At 39.4% G+C, this 23,136-nt stretch overlaps 1 protein-coding gene across 3 annotated transcripts in view; it reads right to left on the reverse strand.

The window, feature by feature from the left end:
* AP1S3 (adaptor related protein complex 1 subunit sigma 3) overlaps nucleotides 1-23,136 on the reverse strand; it is a 58,971-nt gene that overhangs the window by 19,656 nt on the left and 16,179 nt on the right. For 2 of the 3 annotated variants that reach the window (XM_045575531.1, XM_036421298.2), the window contains exons 2-4: nucleotides 20,435-20,438; nucleotides 2,237-2,415; nucleotides 414-522 (exon numbers count right to left, since the gene is read on the reverse strand). In XM_045575531.1, the coding sequence (XP_045431487.1) occupies nucleotides 414-522; nucleotides 2,237-2,415; nucleotides 20,435-20,438 (292 nt within the window). The remainder of the gene's footprint in view (nucleotides 1-413; nucleotides 523-2,236; nucleotides 2,416-20,434; nucleotides 20,439-23,136) is intronic. The other variant, XM_045575532.1, reaches the window with a different exon arrangement.

Genomic DNA, 23,136 nt, shown 5'->3' on the forward strand with positions numbered 1-23,136 from the left:
GGCAAGGAGAGGAAACAGCCATGTGAAAGGAAAAGGTACTATTTTTGTTGTTTTTATTCTCATGCATAAATAATATTAAAGAACGTGTAACTTAGTAGAAGAAGCCATAGAGGGGCTAAAAGAATAAACTAAAAGAGAGATGACAGTCAATGTCAAAGAAGGAATTTTTCACAATTACACTCTAGTGCATGAAAAAAGGTCTCAAGTGTTGAGGTCTGAAGACAGGGACACCATTTGCCTTGAAATCTGTCAAGTAAGAATTCCAGAAAGTGGGGAAAGCCTTGTGCTCTGATCCTTGGTACAAATGCAATTCATATTTTACACTTGAGAGAGAGAAGGAATGTGATGGAAGACAGACTGAAGTCAGAGCTGAGGTGGAGACCTAGTGATTCTACTAGACCAGAACAACTTACATTTCCAAAGTACTTGTCCAGCAACTCCACATAACGATGCACAATCTCTAGTGTCAAGAGCTCATTGTCCTGACTTTCTACCGCACAGCAAAAGTATAAGCTAGCATACCTTGAAAAGAAAAAAAAAGTAAAATATGATGACCCATTAAACAACCTGAAGGTAGATTTTCCCCAGCGAAGATGCAGTTACCTCCTGCTTCCCATCCAATAATGAAATCATTATTCACCACATTCCATGTCTCAAAATCATAGTCCTTTGTGTTTCTTCTACATAAAATATAATACTTCCCTATCCCATTCGTATGGCTCTTACTTGTCCTGTTGCTCTGAGCTTGGATGTCATTTCTGCCAAGAAATATCTATCCTCTCTGACTGGATTGGACACCCCTGTTATGCATCCCTGTGCCTCCCCCTTCAGAGCATCAGGTTTCTTCATTGTCCATTTCATGGCCTATCTCCCCCACCATATCAGGGTTTCCCAAAGGCAGGCACAGAGTCTGCCTTATTCACTGTTGTACAGCCAATAGCTGTAATATCAGTCAAGAGAACCACTAAAGCCTATCTTTATATATATAAAAGCTCAGCAGCCAAATGGCAGAATGACCAGAATGACCAGTCAATCAGTCACTATGACATGCACTGACTACCCTGGGGAAGACACTCAACACAGGAGCTGCCCATTGGTGGTCTGTGTGCTCCCACAGTGGGAGCAGCCGCTCAGAGGGTGGATCCACAGCTGCTTGGCTGACCAGAGTGAGTGGTGCTCCACAGCGGGCTGATCCCCACAGACCATGCTCCCACCAGTGCATGAATTCATGCACTGGGCCTCTAGTTCTTTATATAATGATTTAAAATACAATTGAACCCAATGTTTTAGAAAACTAGCAGGTGGAGAATACTGTCAAGCTTCTTGTCAGCAAATACTAAAAATATTGACCTTGGATCCCACTTTCTGGTCATTTAACCCATTAAATGTAGTCTGTTGAGGTTACTCCATCTTTCTCTTTCAAACACTCCTTATAAACACTCCTTGCAAGAGCCTTTCTAATGTTTTTTCCTTCTGGAAGTTGCATGAAGATACTGGATGCAGGGTCATGTTTTCCGTGTTTTGATCCTGGCTTGGGTACTAGTATCTAGGTCTTAATAGAAAAAATTACTCTATCTCTTGGAGTCTCAGTTTTCTCATCTATAAATTGAGGTTTCTTCCCAGTATGGTCTTCCCAGGCAAGTAGGTACAATAAAGAGAGAATACATAGGATTTAAAGCCAGAAAGATCTGAATTTGAATTCTGGCTCTGCCAATTACAACTCAGTTACCGTAAGTGGGGACTAATTATGTAAATAAACTCTCTGTGGCATTAGTTTCTTCATCTGCAAATATGAGTAATAATAACAATAAAGAGAGCTTTTCATTTCTGCAGTGCGCTAATCTGCATTTTCCCCATAGTACTTATAACTAAATAAAAAAAAATTGTTTACTTAACAATTGAGTAAGTGCCAGGAGAGCAGGGATGCCCTTTGTCCTGTTCACTAGTGTATCCACAGCCACTAGGACAGTGTTGGGAATACAGTAGGTGCTCATAAGGATGCCAGAGTGCATTATCAACCTGTAGATTAAGTACCTAGACTCCATCCTGGCACATCAAAGTTCTTTCAATAAATGAGAGTTCTTTCTTAGTTAGTCTATGGGTACAGTTATTTGGGCTCCAGTCTTTAAAGATTTCAGTAAATGATGAAATTGGTGTTGCAACCTAAAATGCTCAGGATTAAACAAACCAAATGAGTAACAAGGAATAAATTCAGTTCTCATAAAGTTACTCACACCTTTTATAAACAAGTTTTAGCTCCTTCCAGTCGATAAAACTGCTCATCCTCTGACTACGAGAGAGCACAATCTGAACAATCTCCCGGGTGATCTTCTTCCTTTCCTTGTCAGGGAGAGTTGTGTACCATTTCTGCAGCCGTAATTTCCCTTGTCGACTGAAGAGCAATATGAAATGTATCTATAATAAAGTGGGGACAGAGAAAAAAACAGAACCTGGTCAACCAAATCATTCTATGTAGACAGTGACCAGGTGAACAAAGGATTATAATTCTGAACCGATGAAAAAGGCTTTCCAGCCTGAAAACAATGTCCTTTCTGAAATTATCTTTAGCCCATCAGAGAAACAAAAAAATGTGGACACCACAAAGTTTATTTATATTATAGGGGAAAGTTAAGTTATTTTTAAAATTCCTCTTATGAGTCACAAATACAGGATAGGGAGAAATATATGTCAAGGAAGTACATAATTCTTTTAAGAACACATTAAATTCATCCTTCATAAGCAAAAAGAAAATGTTAAGAACAGTGGAAGACTTTTCTTTAAAAGTTATATCCTACTTCCATATCACTACTATAGACACAGAATAATAGAGAAATAATGGAGAGAAGGGAAAGAAATGAGGATTCAGCAAGGGGGGGAAGTGAGAAGGAGACCATATTTTGTCATTTAAAATGTTTTTTAATTGATTTTTTAGACAGAGAGAAACATCATTGATTGGCTGCTTCCTGCATGACCCCCACAGAGGATCAAGCCCACAACCCATGCATATGCCCTGACCAAGAATCGAACTGGTGGCTACCAGAAATCAATCATTGTCTAACTAATAGAAAGAGGCTGGTCAACCTTGAAGCTCTGAAAGGTCAGAGCCAACCACACCCTATCTAATTGAGACAATAGTAACTGAGGCAACTTCCCCACCTTGTAATCATGTAAATCCTTACTGATATGATAATCTGCTTATTACCTGCCTAAGGGCTATTGGTGTTTCCCAAAGCTGCTTAAGGGTACTGGGTGTTTCCCAAAGCTGCTTAAGGGTAAGGGGTATATCCCATAGCAGCCTCAATAAAAGGGATAGCAAGGCCAGAGCCTAGAGAGTCTTCCCACTAGAGGTTGACTCCCGCCTGGCCCTCCATTTGTCCCAAATTAACTCTTTTCTAGTCTCTCTCTTCATTTTAGTGTGTGGCCTCCTCCAGAAACTGGACCCTGAGTGGGCCCTAATCATGTGGGTTGTGTTAAGGGTTCCCATAGGTGGCCTCTTGATTCCTGGGTCAAAGTTCAACCGCTAAGCTACACTGACTGGGCCACAAACTGTCATTTTTAATAAAAGTTGTACATACTTAAAGTGTACATCATGATTAATACATGTGCATAGCAAAGTGATTTCTACTGTCAAGCTAATTAAAGTATCAACTCACATAGTTACCATTTTTGTGTGTGTGATGAAAGCACTGAAATATATTCTCAGCAAACTTCCAGTATTCAATACAGGGTGTCCCCAAGAAAATGTATATACACTTTGAATAATTATTAATTCCAATAGGTTAAATCTGAAAAGAAAGAAATATCAACTGAGTTATCAGATTTTAATAGTGTATACATTTTTGAGGGGACATCCTGTATACTGAGAACTAAAATAATTCTTTAAACTTTTTACAAATAAAATATTTAACTCCTTTTATTGAAAAGGTTGGGCTCTGAACATCCTGGCCTAAGTCATACAAACTCAATAGGTGGCAATGTCTGAGGGCCAAAAGAAACCAGGCTTTCCTCAGCATTTTCCATACCTCCAACCTATAGAATTTGAGGTCTTCTTAATAAACTATCTCTTCCTTAGAAAGGAAACATGTTTTAACAAGGTCTTGAAGACCAAGACATGGTAAATGAAGAGAAAGCAAGTTACAGAGCCCTACACACCTGCTATCTTTAAGAAAAATTACCCTCAGTCTGGAATTTCAAATATTTACTTAGCACACAGCATTTTCTTAAATACCCGTTTCACTATCAGAACAAGTATAGATAACTGAATAATGCAACACAGTTATTATTTTCTAAGAATCATATCAAGAAAGGCGTTTTTGTTTCTAAGCCTATCTATCTATCTATCTATCTATCTATCTATCTATCTATCTATATATAACGTTAGTGACCATTACGATTGGACACCTGGACAACCGGCCAGTCACTATGACATGCACTGATCACCAGGGGGAAGACGCTCAATTCAGGAGCTGCCCCCTGGTGGTCAGTGCAATCCCACAGCCAACCTCTCCTCCCGCTGCCAGCCAAACTCCTGTGGTCCCTCCCCTCTCGCCTGATCAGGACTAGACTAGATGGCCCCATCAGCCCTGATAGCTAGCCAGGCCAAGGGACCCCCACCCATGCACGAATTTGTGTACTGGGCCTCTAGAATAATCATAAAAGTAGCAATCTACAAGTACAAAGTTAAATGGTGATAGAATAAAACCTCAGAATCTTGAGAACAAGCCCTTTTTTGGATAATCACCAATGGATAAGAGTATTTTGTTTGATGTTTCATAAATAAGCAGATTTTTGTTAGAGAAATGAAATCCACACATTTTCTTAATGTTCACTTTGCATTTTCTGACAGAAAGTTTTCTTCTTACCATTTAATCTAATTTCTTTAAAATCAGTTTAATCTAAATCAGTTCAAATTAAATGGATTTTCCCTGGTTTTATCCACAGAGTGTATAAAAAGACATCGCTATCCTCAGAATAATAGCTAACTTCGAAAATTTGAAGACAGCCTTTAAGTATAGCCTAAATCTTTTCCTTCCAGAAGAAATAACCCTGGTTTCATGTCTTCTTCTTCTTAGTCCTATTTTCAGATGCCAAAGTCATCATGATTGCAATTCTTCCATATTTCTCTATAGGCTCTATGTTCTTTTAATTTGGGGCACTGAGATCAATGCCCAAGTCCCAGCGAGAGGCTATAACTATTGCTGAGTTTAATTGTAGAACACTTTCTAGTTCCTCTATGTTGCAACTTTCACTCAAGAACAGGTGCCTATCTTTTTAAACATGGATCAACAATGGAGAACAATAAACAAGGAGCATTATTTTCATTCTAACAAATTCAAAGGAAAAGAATAATCAGGGACATAATACACATATCCATGAGCCCATACAAAATATAAACATGCATTCCAAATTCAAAAGAAGCAACAAATAGGTTGAAGTTTATCCAGTGATTGCACGGCATAAGACAGTGTTGAAAGAGTTGGATCTCTCAGGTCCTGCACGGGTGCCTGGGGTCTGTTACGCCTCCTCCAGATTTAACAGCTCGAGAGACTCAGCAGAATGAATCCCAGTGGTTCACAAGAGCCATCACCTCCAGCAGTTGATTTAATCCAATTTATCAATTTAGTCCTTCAAGGCAGATGTTTCAAGAGGTTAATCAAATACCATTTTTGATTAGCATTAGCTTGAGAGCAGGAAAAAAGGAAATTGGGTGGTTTTCTTCAATAATTACAAAGAGCCAAGTTAAATTCGAGTTGACATCCTCAACAAACTTCATCTGACTTCAGAAAACAACCACCAGACAAATTTTTTCCCCCCCCAATAATGTTGCTGAGAAGAAAGGGGTAATGGAGAGACTGGTAATACCTGCAAACACCAACCCCAGAAATAACCAGAAAACCCAATGTAGTTGACTGAGCTGGCTTGACTGCCTACATTTGACCAAAATGCTCTGGCCTCAAGTGGGCACCCTGTAGCACCAATAGCTCCCATCCCTGTCACAGAAGGAAACACATGTCAGCAGCTCTTTTGAGGGGTCTGGTTCTGCCCCACATGATCCCTCAAATCCAAACATGTAAAGTTAATCCAGGCATTCCTTGTCCTCAGAGTATCCCCTAAAACAATGGTTGACCTTACTGAGCACAGCCCAAAATTACCACCTTGATCTTGAGCAGGAACTGGCTCTTTTCTTCATCATATATTTCTGAAGCATGTCTAGGGAGGTGCATTAATCTTTTGAAGAAAGCACAAAGCAGACCAATACCAATGTATCTGTGCCGCTGCTCTGATCCAGTATTAGCATCTTCCTTCTATTTTTTAATTCTAATTTTTCTCTCCATTTTATTTTGTATAGGTTTCAGGTGTACACCTTGTGGTTAGACAACCATATATTTTACATAGTGTCCCCTATGCGACCCACAGGTTGAGAACCGTTGCTGTAGAGCGTAAGACCATCAGAAAATACAGATATTTCCATTATGATTAATTGACAACAGAAATATTACAGTTATGAAGTAGCAACAAAAATAATTTTATGATTGGGGGTCACCACAATAAGAGGAACTGTATTAAATGGTCATGGCATTAAAAAGGTTGAGAACAACTGCTCTAGGTCTATTCATGTTGTCACAAATGGTAAGATTTCATTTTCTTTTTTATGGCTGAGTAACATTCCATTGTGTAAATGTACCACAGCATTTTTATCCACTCGTCTGTTGATGGCACTTAGGTTGCTTCTGTATTTTGGCTATTGTAAATAACACTGCAATGAACATAACGAGGCCTGTATCTTTTCACATTAGTATTTTGGATTTCTTTGGATAAATCCCCAAAAGTGAAATTACTGGGTCATAAGGCAGATCCATTTTTAATTTTGTGAGTAAACTTCATACTGTTTTTTGTAGTGGCTGCGCAAATCTGCATTCCCACCAACTAGCATTTTCCTTCCAGTTGAAGGTAAACAACGAACACTTCCAATAGCAGTTTTGGTTCTTAATGTTTGAAAATCTCCTTGCTCCTGATCTGAATCCATGTTGTGGACCCACAACCAGCTTCTAAGAAGAGGGGTATTCAGGACTTTTGTCTGTCCCAATACTGTCACACCATGAATACCCCCTTGTCAGAATTGGCTTATATTTCAGGATCCGATCTGTAAATATAAATACACAGACTCTGTCCTTTTCCTTCAATTCCATCAACCTGACAGACCCTTCCTCTAATGGTCAGATCTCATGATACATCACTTAAATAATCCTATTGCTAGGGTCCTTACCAACTTTGCCCCTTTTCCAACTTCTGCCACCACGGCAAATTCCCAGCCCAGAAAAGCCCCTACACTCTTGTCTTTGCTTCTCTACGGAGACAGCAGGCACTTTGCAGATTGGTGCAGCCATAAATCTATGCTGTTCCATCTATGCTGTTCCAGCTCATCTGAATCACCTGTGTTACTTAGAAACTTTCCAGATACCTCTTCATGTAAAGGAACACTAAGCAGGCCAAAACCGGTATGGCTCAGTGGATAGAGCATCGGCCTGCGGACTGAAGGGTCCAGGGTTCGATTCCGGTCAAGGGCATGTACCTTGGTTGTGGGCATATTCCCAGTTGGGGCTGTGCAAGAGGCTGCTGATGGATGATTCTCTCTCATCAATGTTTCTAACTCTCTATCTCTCTCTCTTCCTCTCTGTAAAAAGTCAATAAAATATATTTAAAAAAAAAAAAAAAGGATCACTAAGCAAAACCCCCTTTTACTTCCTACACAGGTTATTCCGGGTCACCACCAAAATCCCTCATAGTTCCCATTTCCATCCTCACTCCCTCTCAGGGGGAAAAAAAGCCAAGAGTACAAACACCGTTCTGTGGGATTTCCCAGCTCCTCCCACACCTGGACACCCATATGCACAAACTTGGCCAACCCACCCTCAGCTGGTTTATTTTCTTCCTCTGTCAGGGAATATTATCTCCTGCCCTAGCTTTCAGCTCTCACCTACCTCTTTGGGAACATAGGTTCTCAGTCTGACACTGCCAGTCTCCGCCCCTCTCTTTTGAGAATCCTCATATATAGATGTTGAATAACTAATCCCCTCTCATCTTGAAATCAACGGCCTTCTCTAGAATTCCAACCTTCCCCAAAGGCGACTCAAGGGTCAGTGCCACGTGTCCAAATGTGCCCATGCCTGTACACCCAGGAAGTCTACTTTTAAAATATTTCTTAAGGATGTGCCTTAATATGTAGGTACATATTCGAGCATTAGATGTTTACTGCAGGTCTTTATAGTAACACACACGAAAAATAAATATATAAAACTGGCAACTGCCTAAATTGCCAATAACAAAAGAAATTTAAATGGTATTTGTTAAAGGATTTTAATAAGTGATAATGCCTATGGAATAATGTTAACTTAAAAAAAAACACCACAATATAAAATAGTATACAGGCCTGGCCAGTGTGGTTCAGTGGTTGAGCGTTGACCTATGAACCAGGAGGTCACAGTTTGATTCCCAGTCAGGGCACATGCCCGAGTTGAGGGCTCCATCCCCAGTGGGGGGGTGCAGGAGGTTTGAAAGCAATGATTCTCTTTCATCATTGGATGTTTCTATCTCTCCCTCTTCCTTCCTCTCTGATAGCAATAAAAATACATATATTAAAAGAAATAAAATAGCACACAGAATATTATAGCAACATTGTAAACTATAGTTGCATAGAAATTATATAAAGGAAATACACTGAATTGTTCATTATGTTTATCTTGGAATAGTTGAATTATAAATGTTATTTTCTTCTTTGTATTTGCCTGGATTTTCCAAAATTCATATGTGTCATTCTTTAATGAGGAAAAATGCTTAATGAAAATGTTAGCAAGTTCAATAAAAGTCAGTCAACATTCTATCTGAAGGCCAAGTACTACATAAATGTCAAAGTGCTTTGAACAAATAAATTTATACCTCAAGGAAACAGCTCTATACTCAGGAGATCCTGTGGTTCTGTAACCAGACAGACTGGTTCACAGCCTGTCTCCTGGCCACATGACTATGGAGGTAGGTGAAAGCATAGAGAGCAGGTGAGGAATGATAAAAATTATCATGGCCTCGGTGTTCATATGGGGGATCCCTAGTAATCATTTTTCTCTAATTTCCAAACAATCTCTAATTTCAGAACAATCACATATATTAAGGGTATGTTTCAAGAAACTTTTGTTTCAATTGCATATACTTTTACTGGGTAGTGGTGTAAAAGGCATTGTGTGTGTGTGTGTGTGTGTGTGTGTGTGTGTGTGTGTGTGTGTGTGTGATTTGTTGTGGCTAAAAGGAGGAAGAGGAGAAGGAAAAAAAGGAGGAGGAGGCAGAAGAGGAACAGGAGGAGGAGAAGGTAGAGGAGGAGGGTGACAGAGAAGAGGAGACGGTCATTTGCTTAAGCCTTCAAGGATCTATCCTATTACAGACTTTACCAGCATTCTGATTTGCCAGACTACAAGTATCCCTGATATCATTTATATATGTTCTTAGCATGAAGGTCCATTGACTTGAGAGTCCTCAAGTTTAGTGACTCTCTGAAACAAGCTTGTTACCTACCAGAAATTAAAATTTCAGCTATTTAAAATGTCTTACATGCCATCCAGCCAAAATGGTGTAACTGAATCAGATTAAACCCAAGGCATGCCAGGCATCCATCATGAGGCCAAGCCACATCTGGGTCTGGAGGTGGAGGGCAGTGGAGCAACTTGGTGGTTTAGTGAAAAGACTGTGCTCACAGGCATTTTGAGAGCTTGCACTTGAATCCTGGCTCTGTCGTTTATGAGCTAAATAAACCCGAAAATGACCTGATCTTTCTGGACCTCAGTCTCCTTACCTGTAAAATAGGGATGACAACAGTAATGATGTCAGTAATGCTGAAGGATGTAATGTGCATGTCAACTTTTTAGTGCAGTATCCAGCACAGAGTGAGCTCAAAATAAATGCTTGCTATCACTAACAAATCATCCAGAAGACTGTACCACCCATTTATATTCCCATTTATCTTCATTGGGATAAGAAAAAAAAACACACGTTGCTTCCTCCTTGTGAATCACGCCACTCCTCCTCCATCACCTTTCACCAAATGGTTCCATGTTCTGATAGGAAGAGTCCCTGACAGCCATGTCATAGGTACCCAAAAAGGCATTTTGCTGATTTCTTTGGGTGAGGCAGAAACAGGTAACATTTTAAATGAGGGTAAAGGTTCGGTGTAATACAATAGGGTTGGAAGGAACAGAGTCAAACTGTAAATCACAAGTTCCAACTGAAGAAACAGCCACAATTCAGCCATAATACGGTGTCGCCAAGAGAAAAATATCAGCCAGTATGGCCAGCTCTTCCAATTTTTTATTCCCCCCCCCAAAAAAAGCCTGAAATGTGGATGGTTATGTAAAACATTGGGAATGTTTAAATGCTGGGAATCAATAATCCTATATAATAAAAGCATAATATGCTAAGTGTCGGATCTATCTGTTGACTGCTCCACCAGTCTCTATGATGCACTGCCCACCAGGGGGTCTGGTGATCGGGACTGGGTGAGAGGGCCAGGCATGCCCTGGAGCCATCCAATAGCACACACCCCCCCCCAACCTCCCCCCAACCCCCCAGGGCTGGCCAGCCCTCATAGACCCCAATCGGGACTGGGCAAGACGGCCCAATCGGCCCTTATCGCCTGCCAGAATGAGGGATACCACCCATGCACAACTTCATGCACAGAGTCTCTAGTAACAGTAATAATAACACAACAATGTTCAAGCTGACAAAGCCAATTGTAAGTGGTGGTGGTGGTCTGCGTGGTGCTTTTGGGCTCAGGTCTCATTGGAAACTCCGGAGTTAAATGAAAAAGTCCCTATTTCACAAACGTCATTCTACAGCTTTATTGGACTCCATGGCTTTCCCCTTTCTGTTGTTTCTGTTTAAGGAAGTGGCCCTCTGGCTCAAGAATATTGCTCCCACCTCTCAGCCTAATGTTGAGATCAGAATCTCCTAGTAACTCTTATTCATCAAACTTTATAGGTTTCTTTCTTCCTCAAAATTTCCAGCTCAGGTTTCTGTTTCCACAATAAAGGGAGAGGACATTTATAGGGCTAATTAAAATCTAGACAACCCCAGACTCTCCTGTCTGGCTTGTTATATCAAGCTTTTTCCTGAAATAAAATGTTGAAAAGCAGACACATTGGCCAACGTATTTCAATTCTTTTGCCAATCCTTGCACACCATCTGGTGGTAGAACTATCTGCTTATAACAAGCAAAATGCTCAGTGAGAAAGGAAAATCAGGTGAATTGGGTAATGAGGGAAGGGTTGGGAAGAGTAGAAAAAGAGGGACAGTAAGGTGAAAAAGAGGAATGAGGTGGAATTGTTCAAAAGTTATGAACAATTCACAAATCAAAAGGTTAACTGGTGAGAGTTAGCTAGTGGACATTTATGTAAAACATTGAAGAGCCTCCTGTAAAGAAAATTCCGCATAAGATCGTCTGTTATCCTTCCACCTGTATGCATGACAGGGTTACTGGAAGGATGGATAGATGGGTAGTTATACTGATAAAACAGATCAGCAGCTTATTGTGGGGTGAACTGCATCACCTAAAATTTATGTGTTGAAGTCAACCAACTCCTGCCCCTTCTCCTGCCCCCATGTTGGTCATTACAGGTTAATATGAAGTCAAACCAGAGTAGGCTAGGCCCCAAATCCAATATAGCAGGTACGTATCATAAAAAAGGGGGGAGACTTAAAAAAAAAATAGGCTCACATCGACAACACCCTGTGAAGACAAGGGCACAGCCAAGGAATGCCAAAGGTGGCCAGCAAAGCCCCAGAAGCTGGGAGAAAAGCACGGGGCAGATTCTCAGGGGCCCGGGAAGGACTCAACTCTGCTGAGACCTCGATGTTGGACTTCCAGCCTGGGAAAGGATAAACTTCTGTTGTTTAAATCACTCAGTTCCTGGCATTTTATTACAGCAGCCTTAATGCACAACTGGTCTCTGGCTCTGAATTTTATGTCTTTTTTTTTTTTTTTTTAAATGCAAGCATCGTCATCATTGTTTTCTATGTTTACAATTCAAAATCATAAAACCAAGTCCTCCACATTCCAGAGATAAAGTCAGTAGATTCCACTAAGGTTTAGCAAATATTTATTCAGTGTCTAGCATAGGGAGGTATTTAAAATAAAATAATCCAGCCGGATGGTGTTGCTTAGTGGTCGAGCTTGGATCTATGAACCAGGAGGTCACAATTCGAGTCCCAGGCAAGGCACGTGCCTGGGTTGCTGGCTTGATTCCCAGTGGCAGTTGTGCAAGAGGCATCTGACCAATGATTCTCTCTTATCATTGATGTTTCTAGCTCTCTCTCCCTCTCCCTTCCTCTCTGAAATCAATAAAAAATATATTTAACAAGGAAAAATGAAATGAAATAATTCCTTATACCTGGACCCATAAAATGCTAACATTAGAAAGGACAACAGAGCTGACTGCGCACAAACTGCCTCCTCTTAAAATAAGGACATGCAGACTCAGAGAGCTGGTGGCTGGACCCTTGGTCGTGTAGTGAGCAAGCAGCAGACTTAACACGATTTCCTGGCTCCCAGCCCAAGGCTCTTTGAACTTGGCACCTTAAGCCACTTTTTGTTTTCTGGCAAAGCCAAAACTACCACTTTTACTCATTTTTCCCCCCATGTATGCAAATAATTATAACCAGGCAAGTCTTATGCTAACATCAGAGACCTACTTATATAATGGTTGACATGTGTTGCAAGTGTTCCACTTTACAGGCACCCCATTTAATCTTCATTAAAATGGGTAAGAGGTAAAGGTAGGTAGTACTACCCTGTTTCCCCGAAAATAAGACAGTGTCTTATATTAATTTTTTCTGCCAAAGTTGTGCTAGGTCTCATTTTCAGGGGATGTCTTATCTTTCCATGGGCTAGGTCTTATTTTCGGAGGATGTCTTATTTTCGGGGAAACACGGTATTACCCCCATTTGATTGATAAGAACACTGGAGCCAAAGATAATTAAGTACTTTTCTCTGGGTCAGTCAATCAGCTAGAAGGTTCCAGATGTGGGTTTTGGTTCTAGGGCCCGCTGTTTAACTGACTATGCTCCTTTGTCTCCTTAAGGAGGAGCAAAGACAGAGTTGGGCACCAACTAGGCTGACTTCACCCACCTTTAAAGTAAATATAATATTGGACTATCTGTACAACTATTATTTTTTATTTAACCAGTTAACAGTCAAAAGCATCTATAGACTCAAGTGGCAGACCTTTTTAAATTAAATTAAAAATATTGTGGCAGTTAACTGATTAAATTCATTGGAGTGACATTGGTTATTAAGATATATAAATTTCAGGTGCACACTTCTGTGATACATCATCTGTATATTGCATTGTGGGTCCACTGCCTGAAATCAAATCTTCTTCTGTCACCATATATTTGATGCCCTTTACCTTTTAGTAACTCTCCATGCCTCTTCCCGCCAGTAATCACCATTCTGTTATCTGTGCCTGAGTTTTTGTTTGTTTTTCTTGTTTTTCATTTATGGCTTTCAATCTTATATCCCACATATGAGTGAAATTGTATGGTTCTTGACTTTTTCCATCTGACTTATTAGTATGAGATTTATTCAGTGGATCCATACATGTTGTCGGAAATGGCAGTATTTCATCTTTTCTTATGGCTGAGTAGTATTCCATTGTGTGTGTGTGTGTGTGTGTGTGTGTGTGTGTGTGTGATACCTTCTTCATCCAATCGTCTAGCGAAGGATGTTTTGGTTGTCTCCAAGTTTTGCCCACTTGAATAACGCTGCAATGAATATAGGGGTGCATACATCTTTGTGAATATATGTTTTCAAATTATTCGGCTAAACCAGAAGAGGGGTTTTTGGATCATATAATGACTCTATTTTTAATTTTGTGAGAAGCCACCACACTGTTTTCCATAGTGGCTAAAGAGTATTTCTTGAAGATCTCCCCACCCTATCCAATACTAAAATTTTTTGTGCCAAATTTTTAACTGAGCAAAAAGGAACAAAAGGCCTGTGCTTACAGAGGTTAAGGAAGAAGAAATATTCAACTAAAGGTAATGATGACATTAGTACTGAATCAGTCTGGGTCACTACTATTAAATATATCACAGCAGTGACAACAGATGGATGAAAAAGGCTTTAAACAAATTTCATTGCAGTGGCAATTTTTCGCTAAGCAGTAAAAAATAATCTGAAGTCATCTATGCAGTTCAACTAGATCAAACGTGGGCTCTTATCTCTTCTTATACAAATAAGTGCAATGAGGAACTTGAACTTAGGAGGGGGAGAGAATGGACTGGATATCTCTACCAAGGGTGTATAATGCTATAGAGAAGAAGAGCCATTACTTCCTCTAAAATTATAAAATAACTTCAACAGGCCTGTATTGGTAGGAGAATCCCTGGGGTGGGAGGTAAAGAGAAGTATGGCAGGAAAGAAGAGGATGAAGATATATTGTTGCCTGCTAGGCTTTCTTTCTTACTGAAAATGTATTCGGTTTTACCTTTCTTTCCTTATTTATTTCATGTATTAATATAGCCAGTATTTGAATATACCAGGCACTGTGCCAAGAGATGAGGATACCACCAAGAAGAGGACAGACAAGTTCCTACCCTCATGGAACACACATCCTAGCAGAGGGAGATGGACAATTAAACATAGAATTACATCCAAGTATGATGTGTTAAAGCAGAAGTAGTATAAGCAGCTATGGAAAAATTAAATAACCTTGTCTAAACATATCAAGGAAGTAACTTTCAAGATAAGACCTGAAAGATCAAGAGGATTAGCCAAATGGAAATGATTAGAGAAAAGAGAGGGTAAAACTAAGAATAATCAGGCCAGCCCTGGCCAGTTGGCTCAGTGGATGGAGCATAGGCCTGAGAACTGAAAGGTCCTGGGTTCAATTCCTGACAAGGGCACAATCCCCAAAGGGGGCATGCAAGAGGAAGCTGATTAATGATTCTCTCTCATCATTGATGTTTCTATCTCTCCCTCCCTCTCCCTTCCCCTATGGTATCAATAAAAATATTAAAAATAATGATAAAAAATAAATAAAAATTGGTATTTAAAGAAAAAAGAATGATCAGGAAACTGTAGATAAGAAAGTTGGGAGAGAAAGAATATGGTGTCTTCAAAGAAATGAGAATAGTACATATGGCTGGTTGCCTAGAGAGGAAGAGTGAGGAGAAATGGCAGGTGCAAATATAGCAAATATAAGGATGGTCTTATAAGCTACAGTAAGGAGTTTGGACTTTGGGCTAAGGGTGATGGGAATGAAGAAGCATAAGAAGCGGGTGATACATGTAAATGATGGCCACAGGGGCTTCCAATGCAGCAATGAGGACTGAGAGAAGTGGAGGGATTCTAAGCTATTCCAATAGAACCAATAGGACTTGGTAAGCTGTGAGTTTGAGAAGAAAAGAAGAGTCAAGAATAAAGTCCAAGTGTGGTGGCCAATTTTCTGAGCCAAGGAACCCAGGAGGACTAGGAGATAAATAAAAGGAAAGGGAGCAGTCACGGTGGTGGAAACAGGCTTGCATACTTTATCGGGTCAAGTTTAGAGACCTCTGAAATGCAGAGCGTGTCCTCCCAGAGAGGCTTGGATTAGAGTGAAGCTGGAGGAACACTGTTAAATTATTGGTTCCAATTCCATATTCTTGCATGGGAACACTGAGGCGCCAAGACAAGAATTAAGACCACAAAGGAAGTGAGTAAAACTGGGTGTGGAATCCAGGTCCTACAGTGCTTCTCATGAAGAAGAGTCAAACATTTTACCCCTCCCCACTACCTCCCTAAAGCAAATTTGTCCAACTTGGTAAGAAAGGTTAGTTACATCCTGGGTTGCTTGTCAATTCTTTTTTTAAGTTCTGAATTAATTAAAAGATAGCATTTCAAAAATCCCAGGGAAAATATATAATTCTGTGTAGATTGGGGGGAATCTCAATATTTTCCAATAATGAACCATTTTCCAATGCTGACCCTTGTAATCAGCAATGCTTATATAAAAGGTCCCAGTTAATGTTATTTTAACAGTGTAAAAAAACTAATAGTGATTATTTGCTATGTTGTTTTAAACACTTGACAGTTTTTCAACATAAGGGCATCTAAAAGTACTTTCTCATAGAATGTAATGTAAAATTATTAATAGTATATTGCCTTTTTGATTCCTAGTAATGAACTCTACCTTTAAAAAATAATTGTCATAATTAGAAATTATATTCTTGGGCAATATGTGGATTGTATTTAAGACATAGTAGTTCTTAAGCAACTTTAACAAATAACCTCACAAATCCCAAATGAACAAAAGCAAACCATTTTAATGGGGCATTTTTCCTGCATTATCTCTGGGATGTGTTCAACCTCAGTGTGAAGTAAATTATTAAGAGTTTCATCCATGGTTTCAATAAGGACCATTTTTCCTGAAATTTTGATTCCACTCCACTATCCACATTTCTTCCCCCCACCCTCCCACCCCTGCAAAAAAAAAAAATTATCTTTCTGTAAACCTATAGTTCAAGAATATTCTTGAACAACCAATATGTGATGAAAGTGCAGTAAAACCCTAGCAGATTTGACTCAACGGATAGAGTGTTGGCCTGCGGACCAACAGGTCCTGCGTTCGATTCTGGTCAAGGGCACATACCTCAGCTGTAGGCTCCACCCCAGCCTGGATCCTAGTCAGGGTGCATACAAGAGGAAATAATTTGATATATTTCTCTCTCTCTTTAAAATCAATGGAAAAATATCCTCAGGTGAAGATTAAAGAGAGAGAGAGAGAGAGAGAGAGAGAGAGAGAGAGAGAGAGAGAGAGAGAGAGAGAGAGAAAGTGCAGTAAATAAGCAGGTACATACTTGGGCATATAAACCAGAATGTGCTAGAGCCACAGTAGGATGGTTTCCCCATTACTACTATCTATGTAACTATGTTAAATATGAACATGTCCATCAATCAGAATTTCTGTACTGGTTGAGACCAACCCTTTTCTTGACTGCATGAACCTTTTAAAGCACTTTAAACTGCAGTGTTATCAAATGTGAGCAAACACATTTATCAATCAAGTGCAAATATTTATTTTTCTTTTTGTAAATCACCAGTACTCAGTGAAAACAATTCACCCGAACTCCAAGATACATCCTCACATTGGAGATAAGTTCATTTACAGGTCTACGTTAAAGCTTTACTGAAAATCAAATGCAGCCAGTTACCTTTTAAATTTGTATCCAAAAGGAGCCAAAATGGACAGGGAAAACTGGATGCAGTGAACAAGGTTTATAATGCCCCAATTTTACTTCAGTGTTTGTCAGTGTTAGTGCTCATGATTCCATATGTAAGTGTTTTTCACTTCCTGCAACTTTTAAGTGGTCTTACCCTAATAGCATGGCACCCAGCACCAGGGTCGGGCCACAGGGTGTTTTCCAAGAGAAGTGTTTTTAAAAGTCCCAGGATGGCAGGTCACTTGTCCCCTTTGCATGTCTGACTCTAGAAGAACATGTGGGAAATCTGAGGTAACTACAAGAGAGAAGAACCAGGAAGATGGAAGCATCGGCTCCCAAAGAGAATGACAATTTCACTGCGTCTCTTTCCCAGAGGATGAACAATGGTCCTTTAATAGTAATAGTAGTAATAATAATAATAATAAGTTGTGATCACAGCCAGGTAGGTCTAAACATGGAGAACCTTTTTATTGATGCCTGGGTTCAAGCTCTTAAATTTAGGTCCCTCCTATGGCTCCCACGTGACAGGACAGCCATCAGCAGTGGTTGGAAACACATCACAGACCCTCCTGCAGAACCTTGCTGCCAAGGTGACAGTGCAACAGCTAATTAGCCTCACAATGCGCACTCAAGGGTACATGGCTGCCCTGCCAAGGCCATCATTTTCTGTCTTCCAGTTTTCCAGGTCACTGATTACGAGAGAGTAAAAAAGACCAAGATCTCCTGAATCAAATGAGAGGAAGGAGAGTATTTGAAAGTAAGGATATTAATGGTGAATCTGCATATTGTGTTGGTATGCCCATCTTGAATTCGAAATCTTGAGAAAAGATTTAACATTGCAACAGTGCTGTATAAAATGAGCAGCCTGGTTCTAATTAGTTGAAATCCACCTTAAACAATCTGCTGAAATTATATGTGCTTGAAACTGGTATATACTGTTAGTCAAGTAGAAAGAACCTGTGAGAAAACATGCAGAGAGAAACAACTTCAGAAAGAACCTGCCCCTGAATGGCTCGACAAAGAAAGGCCAGCGTGGAAGAGAGGCCTTGGAAATGTGTCCATGGGTTTAGGAAGAAAATAGTAAATGTTATTTTTTTTATTTTTTTTTATTTTTTACAGAGAGGAAGGGAGAGGAATAGAAGCTAGAAACATCGATGAGAGAGGAATATTGACCAGCTGCCTCCTGCACACCCCCTACGGGGGATGTGCCAGCAACCAAAATACATGCCCTTGACCAGAATGGAACCTGGGACCTTTCAGTCCACAGACTGATGCTCTATTCACTGAGCCAAACCAGTTTCGGCTGTGACTGCTACTTCTTTAATATATATTTTTGGAAAACATCCAGATTTATTTCTTAAGATTGGAGCAGAAAGTTTTTACCGTGCTAAACTTTTGATGCCAAAACAAAATAATTTAGTCTCAGAATGTATTCTGCAAGGTAAATGATTAATCAGATTCTTCAGATATATGTATCCAATACCATTCCAAATGAACAACTATGTACTAATGCCTCATTGTGGTTCAGAGCTATCTCTAACTTCTTAGACTTCTGCAGAAATGTATTTTGGTTTCCCATAGGCTGATCTGCAACTGTTTTGCTTTGAGGTTTCAGTGAGTTGAGGTTTCACACCCCACACTCTCCCTTCTGTTTTATTTATTTTACCCAAGTAGTATACATAATTTAGTCATAATTTTTTTTCAGGGCTTTTGCAAATAATGATTCTGGGGTTAAACTTGAATACTTTCTGGGCCTTCATTAGTCTAAGTCTACCAGAAACATCTATTTCTAACATTTATTGCTCAAGGACAGAATCACAAATGTTACATAAAAGTTGGGGCTGTACTAAGTAAAGGTTTTCCAGATTACAAAGAGAGAGAGAGAGAGAGAGGGAATGTGAAGCTTTCAACTTCTAGAAAAATAAAAATAAGGACAGATTTAAACACAAACATTAGAAAAACTGCATAACTCTGTAGCAACATGCCTGCCAAGTTAAAAAGAAACCAGACACGTTCCAACTGAGCAAATGACCACAGGCTTTCATTATTGATACTGCCAAACCCCCCTGGTAGTCACGCCAGTAAATGTGAAATGCATGCCTTGTGAAATTCACGGTCACACCTCAGTGTTTGATATGAAAAAAAATATTATTTTTATATCATTTTAGTTATATTAATATAACTATAATATAATAATATTTTTATATTATTATGAAGTTATTTTATGTCATTTAGCTCTGCTTTATATCATTTTTGCTATATACTATTATATAATTTTAGATTCTCCCTTTTATCCTTCTTACTTTTAGAAGTAAGAATTTATATTTAGAATATATATAAATTCTTTTTGTGTGTTAATCCTTACCTGAGAATATTTTTTCAGAGAGAGTGGAAGGGGGGAGACAAAAAGAGAGGAGGGGAGGAGAGGGAGGTGAGATAGACATCGACTGATTGCCTCTGGAACTTGCCCAGACTGAGGTGGGGAGCGAACCGAAACCCAGGTATGTACCCATGTCCTTCAGTGCTTGGGGCTATGCTCTAACCACTGAACACACCAGCCAAACCAGAAATGTATGCAAATTCTTTATATGTATGTGATTAAGATTGTAAATATTCTTTTTTGAGCCCCAATCATTTGAGATATTGCTCATGTTCACTTTTTATAATATTAGAAGAAAAAAATAGTATAAATAACACTGCAATGGTTCTCTCAAGGCATGGTTTCAGGAGACTTTTATTTTTCTCTTCATTTACATTTCTGCTTTTCCCCCCAAAACTTCTTTAATAATTATGTATTATAATAATTTTATAAATTATAAAGATTGCTAAGGAAATAGAGAATACTCTAACACAGGAAGGGAAATGCTGGGCTTCCCGGTTACCCAGGTAGTATACATGATAGAGTTATAATGTTTTTCAGAACTTTTGCTGGACAGCTGGAGGCAGAGTTAGTAATAGGGACACTGGAACAAAGATTCTGCCAAACACCGCTTCCCCATATCCTAACGCACCCCGCCCAAGAAAATGCAGCTTTATTGATATTGGGATTAGTTCAAGAAATAGCCCAGTATTTGTAAGCATTTTCTTAATCAGAAGTGAAAAATAGTTAACATAAATTCTTCCCAATGGCAAAGTGAGACCCCAGAACACAGGAGGAGACACAGCTTGACTGAACGGCAAGGATTCTGAGAACCCAGCTCGCTCTGATGGTGTCACTGGCAGTTGGGAGCAAGCACTGCCCCTAATGGTCAGGGAGCCTGGCTGGAAGTGCTGCTTCTGCTTTGCCCTGTGTAGCCCCCTCCCAAGTAATAGGAGTTTAATCTAATGCTACACAGAAGGGGGGATTATTATTATTAATTATTATTATTAGTCAACCATGGGCCACTATAAACATCAAAGAAGGAAGGGCTCTTTTCAGTCATTTTACATCAAAAAGCTGAAAGAGGTAGAATTTCTAATTTTAAATGATTCATCTTTTCATTAAACCTAAACAGACTCTACATTCTGATACTATGATGCCAAATCAACCTGAACATACTAGACTAGTGCACTAGAAAACAATGCAAATAAATTTCCTTAGAAACTTAATTTCATTTCACTTTCCTTCCATTTTGACAGGTTGGCCGTAGCTGTTTTGGATCAGTGGGTAGACCATCAGCCCGTGGACTTAAGAGTCCTGGGTTGGATTTAGGCCAAGGGCACATGCCCCATCACTAGTAGGGGGCATACAAGAAGCAGCTGATCAATAATTCTCTCATCATTGATATTTCTTTCTCTCTCCCTCTTGCTTCCTCTCTAAAATCAATCAAAATATATTTTAAAAATTTTTTGACAAGTTGGTGAAATTTTAGGGGAACTCATTAGGAAGACCATAACAATTACTTCATCCATTGCTCTGTTACCATTGTTCTTCATAAGACAACAGATTTACCGTATGTCAGAGCAAGTCATTCTCTGCTCAAAACCTTCTCCAAAAGGAAGTCAAGTCCTTACAATGATCTTCAAGGCCCCACTCAAAGTACTCCTCCCTAACTCTGACATCATCATTTATTCTTCTTCTCACTCACCTTATCCCAGCCCCACTGGCTCACCCTACCCCAGGGCCTTTGCACCAATTATGCCCTCCATTCAACACTTTCTTCCCCAGATATCTGCCTGGTTTACTCCCTCACCTCCATCAAGTCTGTTCACAAATTTACTTCTCAGTAAAGCCTACCCTGACCACCATGAATACCATGTACCACCTTTATCACCCTTCCCCAACACTCCTCATCCTCTGACCCACTCTATTATTTTTCACAGTATTTATGACCTACTGTTTTAGGAATTTTTTATTTTATTGTCATTATTCCACATTCTACAATGTATGCTTCCAAGGGCAATGATCTTCCCTTCTGTTCATGTATCCCAAGCTTCCAGAACACTGCCTGACATATAGTAGGCCCTCACTCAATTCATGGCAAATGAGTGAATGAATTACTATGGCAAATCATCACTTGTATGAAGAAGATGAAGCAGTCATTTACTCCAAGGCAGTTTCATAATATAAGAAAGAAAATGTAATGTGTAAGATGTAAATATTTAGTTAACTTACAATAGAACTGTGAGAATCGAGATGATTAATGTTTAGAATAATGTTATGGTGTCAAATTATGTCTAAATCCATCATTGCCTCACATTTTAATGGCAGAACTTTGCTTGCAGAAGAGAAGATAAATTAATCTCTTCTGGGAATTGTTGATATACTTCAGCAAACAAGTATATTTGGTGTCAATTTTTGATGGATAAGTCGTGAAAAGCAACATAAGAGCACAGTGAAATTTTTTCTATATATGTTATAGTAAAAGAAATGTAATGATCCATCATCATAGCATAGTCAATGAAAATATCCCTGAGCCATTTACTGATAAGACTAACGATCATGATATAATTGCCATAAGTATTAAACATTTAACTTTTCAACTGACTACCAAATATCTGTTTCTAATGCATTCAACATTACCCCTCCCAGAAAATGAGATAGAGACAATAAATAATATAACAATCTAAGGGAATAATTTTGACAAATAAGGAGACTGGGCTATAGGTCTAGCACGCAGCTAAATTAGGAGAATCACTATGGCATAATAAGCAGAAAACAAGTTTCTAAGGACACCTGAAACTTTAGGTAAGTACAAAATTTAAGAGTTTCCTTAATGCTATCCTTTAGGGTTAGCCATGTCACTATTTTTTTCCTGAGAAAACTTGTTTTCATTTTTAAACCAATAGGTTCAGAATGAGAACCAAGCCTTTATCACCAGCCATCTCTTGATGTTGTCTTTATGATTTTTCCAGGTGCCATTCAAGTGGCAGGACAGCAGCACTGTCCACCAGCTGCAGAACTCCAGAATGAGTTAATAACAGTTATTAACAAATCCAGAGATCAGATGGCCTTTTTTGAGCGCTGAGGGCTTAATAGAACTTTTCACAATAATGCTTCCCTAAACAATACTGAGAATGATGTAATAGAACACCTTCTAACATTAAGATGCCTTTCCATCTTTGACCAGGACCCTTTCCAAGTCTGGGCTATGAAATAGTCCCCTGGGTTTCCTGTCTATCTTTGAAAATCAGTCATGGGGTGTTTTCTGGTTTAGAAAAGAGCTATATGGATCTAAAGTGAAGAGCAATGTTTTAAATATGTGTGCACATTGAAATCCTATCCAATAGGATTTCACTTCAACACACAAGATGGCTTCTCCCATGTGGTCAAAGATGGCTGCCCCCATGTGGACACAAGATGGCTGCCATAAGATGGGCAGCAGGGGAGGGCAGTGGGGAGGGACCAGGCTGGCAGAGGAGGGAAGTTTGGGGGTGAAAAGGCCTATAGGGAAGGGCAGTTGGGGGAAACTCAGG

Source organism: Pipistrellus kuhlii, unplaced genomic scaffold (assembly GCF_014108245.1).
Source record: "Pipistrellus kuhlii isolate mPipKuh1 unplaced genomic scaffold, mPipKuh1.p scaffold_m20_p_7, whole genome shotgun sequence".
NCBI lineage: Eukaryota > Metazoa > Chordata > Mammalia > Chiroptera > Vespertilionidae > Pipistrellus > Pipistrellus kuhlii.